The sequence below is a fragment of the Corythoichthys intestinalis genome, chromosome 3, assembly GCF_030265065.1.
Source record: "Corythoichthys intestinalis isolate RoL2023-P3 chromosome 3, ASM3026506v1, whole genome shotgun sequence".
Taxonomy (NCBI): Eukaryota; Metazoa; Chordata; class Actinopteri; order Syngnathiformes; family Syngnathidae; genus Corythoichthys; species Corythoichthys intestinalis.
The window spans coordinates 31,178,367-31,188,629 of NC_080397.1; the positions used below are offsets into that span (position 1 = coordinate 31,178,367).

At 38.3% G+C, this 10,263-nt stretch overlaps 1 protein-coding gene across 6 annotated transcripts in view; it reads left to right on the plus strand.

The window, feature by feature from the left end:
* The window catches only part of gapvd1 (GTPase activating protein and VPS9 domains 1), a 43,880-nt gene extending 35,002 nt beyond the window's left edge, over nt 1-8,878 (plus strand). For all 6 annotated transcript variants that reach the window (XM_057831840.1, XM_057831836.1, XM_057831838.1 and 3 more), the window contains 7 exons: nt 600-712; nt 867-1,026; nt 3,569-3,756; nt 3,901-4,114; nt 6,089-6,161; nt 6,232-6,429; nt 6,633-8,878. In XM_057831840.1, coding sequence (XP_057687823.1) covers nt 600-712; nt 867-1,026; nt 3,569-3,756; nt 3,901-4,114; nt 6,089-6,161; nt 6,232-6,429; nt 6,633-6,773 — 1,087 coding nt within the window. In that variant the 3' untranslated portion in view covers nt 6,774-8,878. The remainder of the gene's footprint in view (nt 1-599; nt 713-866; nt 1,027-3,568; nt 3,757-3,900; nt 4,115-6,088; nt 6,162-6,231; nt 6,430-6,632) is intronic.
* Nucleotides 8,879-10,263: the final 1,385 nt, after the last annotated feature.

Sequence of the window (10,263 nt, forward strand, 5' to 3'; positions counted from 1 at the left end):
TTCAGGGTGTTAGCAATCTTATTGTAGCCTTGGCCATCTTCATGTAACGCAACAATACGTCTTTTAAGATCCTCAGAGAGTTCTTTGCCATGTGGTGCCATGTTGGAACTTTCAGTGACCATTATGAAAGAGTGTGTGAGCTGCACTACAAATTTGAAAACACCTGCTCCCTATGCACAACTGGACCTAGTAACACCAACAAATCACATGACATTTTGGAGGGAAAATGACAAGCAGTACTCAATTTGGACATTTAGGGGATGTAGTTTCTAAGGGGTGTACTCACCTTTGTTGCCAGGGGTTTAGATATTAATGGCTATATTTTGGGTGTACTCACCTTTGTTGCCAGGGGTTTAGATATTAATGGCTATATTTTGAGTTATTTAGAGGGGAAAATAAATTAACTGTATTATTTAAGCTGCACACAGACTACTTTTCACTGTGTCAAAGTGTCATTTTGTCAATGTTGTCCCATGAAAAGATATACTTAAAAATCTGCAGAAATGCGAGGGGTGTACTCACTTTTGTGATACACTGTAATTTCTACTTTTTACCATTTAAAATAATAGTAATAATCACCAATTGTGATTGACTTGCAGCGATGCCAAGAAAAAGTTGCGATTGGCATTGTGTTCTGCAGACTCAGTGGCTCTGCCTATCCTGACTTCTACAACGACTAGAAATGGTTTGCCTGACCATATGGACCCTGAAGGTATTGAATCACAAAACACATCCTAAACCTCCTGCCAAATCCTATAGCTGTCAATCACATTGACAGACAGAGGTGGCAGGCTGAGCAGAAATTTGAATGTTGCTGAACTTTGCTGCATTTCTAAAAATGCCTTCCCATCATTCCTCCCTCCCAGACAATGAGATTGTGTGCTTCCTGAAAGTGCAGTTAGCAGAGGCCATCAACCTCCAGGACAAAAACCAAATGGCTCAGATCCAGGAGACTACGCGTTGCGTAAGCCGTTTCGACCCCCGCACCTGTAGGAAGTTGATTGCTGCAATTGCAGAGGATTACAGGTGACCATCACAGTTTAGCATCATCATGTGGGATGGGTGATATACCTTCAAAATAACCTCATGATATTTCAAGAAAATCTGCAATGAAGATATTTTGACAATATGCGGATAAAAATGCAGAAAAAAAATGTGTAATTTCTGCCTCAGATTAACAGCAGTTTTATTGCACACAATATTGAAGATATATATATATATATATATAACACAGTTGCACTGCAATGTAAATTGTGCAAATCTAGTGCAAGTGAACTGACAAGTTGTGTTTAACCCCTTAGAAGTCTGTGATGCAAATTTAAATATATGTTATTGTAAATAACAGTTGAAAACTGACACTTTAAAACTTGAATGTTAGTTTTATCATTTTAGCATTTCACAGCAAAAAAAACATAGATGCCGAAGAAATTTGCAGCCAGTGACGTTTCTAGTAGCAGCAATATTGACAGGAAAACGAGACAGGGACAGACACCCATATACTTTTATAGGCTACTTGGGGTGTAGTGCAATATTACTTACTATTACAGACTATTACTGTCTGTCATTGTGTTGTACATGAAAGTGCAGATGACTTAAATGAGAGCGTGTTGAACGTTTCAAGGCTGCATGTTTTATTTGACAGTCCACTGCAATCCTTCTACCTAGGCAACAATACTTTAGGTACATCACGAGGTAATACACTTACTCATGGCGTTATGCAATTTGTATCCAAAGTTGGCCGGGCAATAGTAGCAGAATCGCCGGTAGCCATGGCGTTGTTGTTGTTTAAGACAGGGCCCTGTTGTTGGAGGAAAAGGAAATGCAGAGGAAACTTTGTGGTTTTGATAAAAAAAAAAAAATGGTGCGATTTTGAAAATTGAACGCACCGATATGAACGTTTTGAACATTGTTTTAACAAGAAAAATTCGTTTCGGTTCAAAATTGATTTCCGGTAATCGAACAGCTTTGTTCGCCGTAGAAGTTCTCATTTTTAATATGTGACGGCATCTTATATTATTATCATTGTATTTTTAGCAATCAGTCTAAACATTGGTTAATGATTTGGGAGTTGCGCCTACAACTACAGCATTAATAAATGCAATCAGATCAAATATGAGACATTCAAGGTGGTGGTCGTCCAACAGGCAGCCAATTCCACGTACGTGTACAGGTCTGTGTTGACAACTAGCGGAAGCTAGTATACTAATTTAAATTGGCAAATGTTTTTTAAGCATAACTTTACAGCTGACGAGCAATGTACATGCTATAATTTGCGCACCACAAACTAGGTCCGGACATGTCGCATCATTTTTCTGAAACCTTAACTTTCACCTTTTACGCGCGCACGACTTCTTGGCCAGCAAGTCCGCACCGATTCTCCGGTCCTAGGAAAGAATCATAAGTGCTCAAAGTTGGCGTCGTCGTGCTAATCTTCCTTTTCAGAATTGGAACATCTTACACCATCATATCACTGCAGCCTGACTACTAGAGGTGGGAATCTTTGGGCACCTAACGATTCGATTACGATTACGATTCAGAGGCTACGATTCGATTATAAATGGATTATTGATGGACCCCCCCCCCCCCCCCCCCCCGCATTAGCTGCTAATGTTTTGTACATTAGTTACAAAAACTGTTTAAAAAAAAAAAAAAAAAAAAAAAAAAGCCTCACAGGCTTAAATAAACGACTATTTCAGTATCAAGTTAACAGTTAAAAACAATAAATAATGTACTCAAATCCCCATTCTGTATCAGCAGCTTTAAACTACATTCAATTAATTTAATGTTGTGAATCAACCTTTAAAGTTGTTAAAATTGCTCCTGTTATTCCATTATTTCCCTTTTGTCTACTTTCGACATGTGTAAGTTTTAAAACTATTTTAAAGATAGATTCAAGTCAATAGTTTACCGATTTAGGAGTATTTTAGATAAAAAGTTCATTAGGTTCACTTGGAAGGTTCGCTACAACAGCCTTAGAGGGAAGTCTACTGCTTTAAGATGGCGGCCGTTTACTAACGCCCGCATCTAGATTTCTGCACATGTGCTGCTATCGCCACTGAGTCTATTTTGCATCTAGTCCTATAAAAATATGATATCTACCTTAACATTATGGGGACGTACTTTGTAGCAGCTATCGGCAGCAGTCAGGTATGTTGTTGTTTTTTTATCTCGCTGCATGAGTTGAGCTAGAGCCGTGACTTGAGCATTGGCATTACCCAAGGGGCCGGGTAATGAAAAGCATGATGTTTAGCTACTCTTGCTCCGTTCCTCATAGCGTCCTGAAGAATGCGCGGCGCGCTGAGTGTGTTTTACTTCCGCTTTACTTGACATATTTCAATAATCGGAATTTGGATGTTTGTGAATCGTTCTCGAATCTTCCACGGCCGAATCGTGAGTAATCTAAGAATCGGAAATTTCGCACACCTCTACTGACTACAGCAATATTTCAAAATTCATATTACCACCAAATATACACTGTACTATCTGGGATGGTTTCATATGGCACAGCCTTAATGTGTATGCCTATGTTTTTTCTCAGTAATAAAGCAAAGTTCTCTGTTTCCTGTAGAAAGCGGGCTCCATATATAGCGTATTTAACAAGGTGCCGCCAGGGCTTGCAGACCTCCCAGGCCCATCTGGAGAGGCTTCTCCAGAGAGTTCTGAGAGACAAGGACGTAGCCAACCGCTATTTTACCACAGTATGTGTTCGCCTCCTTCTTGAACACATGGAGTCTAGGATGCTTGACTTCATCAAGGGTACCGCTCTTTTTCTACAGTAGTTTATTTTGTGGTTTTGCTGTATTTGACAAGTTTAAGAAGAACTATGCAAATGAATTTGGAGCAACTATTTACCCCCCCCACACACACACACACACACACACACACACACACTTCCCCCAGCTTTCCAAAATTGCACAGCAGCAGATGACAAGACTGCAGCAGTTGAGGATTTTCTGCGCTACTTGTACGGCGCCATGGCCCGTGATGCCATTTGGCAGTATGCGAGTGAAGACCAGCTGCAGGATGCCCAGATGGCCATCGAGCGCAGCGTTATGAACCGCATCTTCAAGCTGGCCTTTTACCCCAATCAGGATGGAGACATTCTCAGAGATCAGTTAGTAGTTGCACTTTATAAATGTTACATTTTTTTTAGAGTTTCATTATTTTGTTTTTGAAATTTGGACTGAACAAATAACAAATGACTATGAATAAAATAATATCAAAAGTTTAAACTAAAAATAATAATGTCAAGATTTAAAAAAAAAAAGCATTCAAAACTGAATGGAAAAAAAAGCTATAATAAACTAGAACAAAATGAACTACGCCCACCCGGCTCCCTCTATGGACTAACTCGGCACCTTCAGGCATCGATAAGTCAGCAAATATTGACTGTAATTAATTAGCCCTTTGACCTAGACATAGATGTACCTACACAATTTCATTGTTATCTGTCAATGAATAACAGAGAAGTAGCTACTATATTTCAATTCCGTAATCAATTGCTTTAATTAATGAGCCATGAGACAAAAATATTAAATCCGGCTCTGAGGATTAGTGTGTATACATCACTAGAATATACCTACCAAACTTCATTCTGATACCTCCCCAGATAATGGAGTAGTAGCAATTTGAGTTAGTGGAATCACTGGAAAGCTTAAAAACTCAATTTTCTGTGGGAAGAAAAATTTTGAACAGGAGGGAATTTCATTAAAAAAAATTTTTTTTTTTTTTTTTTTTTTAAACAGCAAAACCCTGACTGGAGGTGAGAGCATAATTAAAGACACCACGATTTTAACAAGATATTATCGCGTACTTACATCTTTTCGATCCAAAAACTCAATGTAGCATGTATCACAGAGTGTCAAGACACAGGTGTGAATGGCCACAGCTGGATTTTTGGCGGATTTTATGGGTGAAACATGGTGATATAACAAGGGTCGCGATGCTGAACTCGCAGACAACAAGGAGTGGTTGAGATTTTCTTTTTCTTATAGTTACCCTTTTAAACGTTATTTTTCAAAAAAAATTTCTTTGGATCGATTATTTATCATCTAACATATCGGGGAAAATACGACAGTACCAAAAAAAATACAATTAAGCGATAGTTATGAGGGAGATATCCGTGACTTTTTTACAGACGCCAAATTTTTCATTGTGATGTAATTTGTTTAAAAGTTTAAGATATGCGAGTGAATAATTTTTTAGTCTTTTTTTTTTTTTTTTTTTAAACTAAGTATTAGACGTCAATTAATGATTCTAAGCTAAAAATGACAGACATTTCGAATAATAAATACAATTACTTACCTTCTTTTTATGGCTAGGTTGAAACAAAAGCGGTTGCGCGACGTCTGTAAATGGGGGTTCCCAGGGTAAAAGGGACAAATTAAAAATAGTTCCAGGGCTTAATGCGTCATGAATCTACTATGGCAGCATATAGACATTTTGTTCATCAAACACAACAGTTCTTTTGACTTAAAATACAGCATTTTATTTTAAAGAGGGGTGCAAGAGCATAAACTGCTTTTTCACCCTTGTCTGTATTTTCCGCTATTTTTACTGTGTGTATATGTATGTATGTATGTGTGTGTGTGTGTGTGTGTGTGTGTGTGTGTATATTTATATATATATATATATGTATATGTTTTTTTTAATCATACTTTGGCAAGGCAAATTTATTTGTATAGCACAATTCAACACAAGGCAATTCAAAGTGCTTTACATCACATGAAGATCCACGAGCAAAGATAAAACGATTGTTTAAAAAAAAAAAAAAAAATGTGGGGAGAAAAAGGGAAAAAACATGTATCTTTCCACTGCTAGCTAAATCTTAATAAATACATTGAACACACAAATAATGGGGGGAGCAGGAGGTAGGGCGGTACTTCGAGGTTTTTCACTTATCGCGGCGGGTTCTGGTCTCAATTAACTGTGAAAAATTCGGGATCACTGTAATTCTAAAATGAGTTTTTTGGGGGGATGGTAGCTATTGATGACCATCATTCCATGACAGTATTTTTGCATTCTTTCACAAGTTAAGAACTGTAATTTTTAGATAATAAATTCTGAGTGTTAAAAATTCACCCCGCAGGCTTTTCCATGAACATATCCAGCGGCTCTCAAAAGTTGTGACTGCTAATCATAGAGCACTTCAAATTCCAGAGGTATGAACATAAAAAAAAAAAACAACAACAAAAAACATAGCTGCTCAATATATTTGTTCTCTTGTTCAAGGTTTACTTGAAGGAGGCACCTTGGCCCTCTGCACAGTCTGAGATCAAAACCATCAATGCCTACAAGACACCCAGAGACAAAGTCCAGTGTATACTGCGCATGTGTTCCACCATTATGAACCTCCTCAGTCTGGCCAATGAAGACTCTGTCCCTGGTGCTGATGACTTTGTTCCTGTGCTAGTCTTTGTCCTCATCAGGGTGAGTCTTCATATTGTCCTCCTATTTGTCCTTTCTTTCAATTAACATACTTGCAAAAGTTTTTTTTTTAAGCACTAACATCATCCAAAACCTTTCTTCCTTATTTCCATATGTGCGTTTGTAACCTGAACAGTGTTGCGTGAATTTTTTTTTTTTTTTTCCTGAGCTAATGTCGGTCCGTCCCTGTGTCTCCTCCCCTCCAGGCAAACCCGCCTTGCCTGCTGTCCACCGTTCAGTACATCAATAATTTCTACGCCAGCCGGCTGAGTGGGGAGGAGTGCTATTGGTGGATGCAGTTCACCGCGGCGGTGGAATTCATTAAGACCATCGACGATCGCAAGTGAAGCAGAACAGCCACCTGTATGGGCAGACTGTGGGGGAAGGAGAGAGACTGGGAACATTCCCAACCAACTGCTCCCTCCGCGCAGCTTTTGAAAGCTGGCCCTCAGCCTGCTCGTTGTGTGTATAGCTTGTACATAGCCACAGACGCTCAAAGATTACAGAATATATATTACTGTTCGTATGTGGACAAATCCAGGTTTTAGCCGTGATGGGAGAACGGCTGTAGGGAAAATTTGCAACATGTTAACCTTGAACTTGATTTGGGTTTTTCTCTTTGTCGCTCAAGTCATATTTCACTTTTTGGGTGTATGAATTAGGAATTTTATATATAAGCAGTTATTACAAATATAAAACTAAATCAGCCTAAATGACGAACCTATTTAAAGGGACCAGAATTTGTTGTCGTGATCATCTTATTTTCCCCAAGAGATTCAATTTCGTTATATTGAAATATATATTAAAAGCACTGAAAGAGGCGATGAGATTCAGTGACTCTCACCATTGTGAATTCCCATTAACCTACCACTATACCGTTAGTGAATCAAATTTTATGGCAGCTTATTTAAGGTCACTCTTGATGCAAATGTGTCCGAGTTAATAATTTGGACACAAGAGCCCACATATTATTCTATTCTGATCCTATGTAATGCTTTAACTCACTGTTTAAAACATGCATATCATGCCCTTTCATGAGGCAAGGAATTCTATCCTGAGAAGTGTGCAAGTAAATGCAAGGAAAGCACCTGAGTAGTCCGCCCTTGGGGATGCTTGGTGATGAGGGAATACAGGGTTGGCTTTTGCACACAAGGAGTGGTGGCATTAAGGATATTGTATATTGAAAGTAGTGCCTTTATGTGGGGCGCCCTGTACAGTTTACAATTAGTTTTCTGCGAACACGACATGCCCCCATACCAGCGTGAATGCACACTTATGAAAATACCCGCTCTTCACTGGGCCAACTACATTCTTCACATTTTTCACGTTACTGATTGCCAAGACTTAGTCACTTTAATGTACTTGAATTTAAACAAATGTCCCTTTTAGGTAGTGGCAGTGTTATGTGTCTGCTTACACTGACTGCTGCATTGCTGAATCACACAACTAGATGGCTTCTGTGAGGCAGTCAAAGCCTTTAGACTTGCATTTGGAGGCGTTACGCCTTTTCCTAATTTTAAGCGAACAAAGCCGTTTCATTTCTCCTCTATGCCTGTGAAGTAACGCCTGATTGGAACTATGCTCTCTACCTCCTCGTGCATTCAAGAAAGGGACAGGCATTTGTGCACTTTTCTCCTTTTGGCTCAGTTTCTGTGCACTCATGTGCCATGTGTAATTACAGTTTTGCTAAGCCATTACTTGACCTATAGTTAATGAGCTGACAGCACAATACACATTAGATGTGGAGAGCAAATCAACACTGTTCACTTGTTACTGCCTTTCAATTAATGCTCTGTCCTGTTTATTTGTGTTTTTGTCAAGTTGGCATGTAAGATGGTTCAGATTTGTTGATCTGTTGGCCCTCTTGCATAAAGTCTCAGTGAGCTGTTCAGTTTTGGTCATTACATTCATTACGTGCTACAGGCCTGTCAGTGACCATTCCAGAGGATGTGAAACGATTTTCTTTCAGTCAATGAAACTGATTATTTTGCACAAAAATGTTCCCTAAATAGTAGTCCAGAGACCTGACTGTTACTGTAAATGTAAACACTTTACAGTGGCTTATGAACCTTAGGTACAAATCTTTATTCCACAAGAAACATCTACTGGAAAATCAACAAAAGGGTGGCATCTACGAAATGCTGGGTTCGTTGGAAACCTACACTGCACAAATCTACAAAGCAGCTACTGTATAAAAATTGCCTAATTTCAGAGTTCAAGATACATATACGCAAGAAAAGAGACTACCCAACCATCTTTTTGATTGTTGTTAAAGCTTTATGGCTCTGCTTCCTGTGCAATGGCACTGAATGGCTGAGCAGAAGAAGAAAAAAAATGCATCTAATTTTAAATGTAAGCTTGCCCAGCAATGACATGCAGGCACAGTTTGTCTTTATTGTGATTAATGCATTATGTAATTCTTTAGAAACAATAAAAGAACGTTTTTCCCTTATTTATACTGTGTGATGCGTTACTTCGGTCATGTATCAATCACACAAGGGTGTAGGTTTGCATAGGGACGGTAGGGAAAAAAACTAACTTTTCAAATTGTCCCCACCAACTTTATTTACGCTATATAATGGCTTCAGTTAGAGCGGTCATTTAGATTGTCTTTCCATATGTTTTAATTGTTGTAATTGACCCTACCATTATTAGGTGAATTGTTTTCATTATGTTCAGACTTACATGTACCTATTTTCACTTGCTAAATGTGCTGATCCATTTTTTTCCTCCTAGGCACACATTTGATTGGCTGATGACCCACCCACACACACACACGCACACATACAGAGACGTTCGATTTTAGGGATATTAGACATTTTTTCAGCCAGCGGAAGCCACTGTAAGAAATGTAAAAAAAAAAAAAAAAGTCAATGTTGTGGAAGAGGGGAACACACCACTAATTTTGCTACTGAAAGTCCAGTCTGCATCAGAGTTAGCATGACATTAAACTTTGTGAACTTGCTAACATGCAAAACTCAAACAGTAGTAGTAGTGGTTAGAAGTGTCCTCCTGTATGTGTTTTCTACTGTTAGCGTTAAACTGAGGAATGTAGTGTAGTTTTACCCCCTTCTCCCAAATTTTACTTTTTATTTTATTTATGTGGTCTTAAAGCAGCCCACTGGAGTTTTTTTTTTTTTTTTTTTTTAGTTTGGCTGTGCTTGTGGACAAAAGCAGTATTTTTTTTTTAACCTGAAGGATGGCTCCATTTTTATTTATTTTTGTTATTCCCAGACAGAAGTTTTTTTTTCAGTTATATTTAATTTATTTAGACAATGGCGAGTGGTCTTAAGACAAATGTTTCTTTTTTTTGCATTCCTGGATAGTTAAAAGATGATTAACAAGCTTGTATTTATTGTGTAGGTTAATATAATTTATGTTCAAATAATGGAATTGAAATTTGCTCATAAAATCTAGACATTTTTCCTTGAAGTTTTCAAAAAGGTTCCTTTAGACATTTTTTTAACCAAAGGTTTGAATTGAACGGTGTAGGCTGAACCAATACACATAAAACTTAGTATAAGTCAATACAGATTTATTTTGCATTGATCATTAAGAAAGTCCCGTCCCAGCAAAAAGTGTACATGCAGGTTAAGCCATACCGTCCCTATAATGTTGAGACCAAACCTACGCCCTTGCAATCACACCTACTGTTAATGTACATTAGTGTTTAATTATTCATTAGCTTGGACAGTTGTAGGTACATCTGGTCTGTGCTTTACACAATGGAATAAATGGCAGGGAAATTATGCATGGAATATAATTGTTAGCGGGGGCATTGGAGCAGCAGCATCCAATCTAGCGGCCACAAATAGCAACCCCTCTGCAAACATTTCA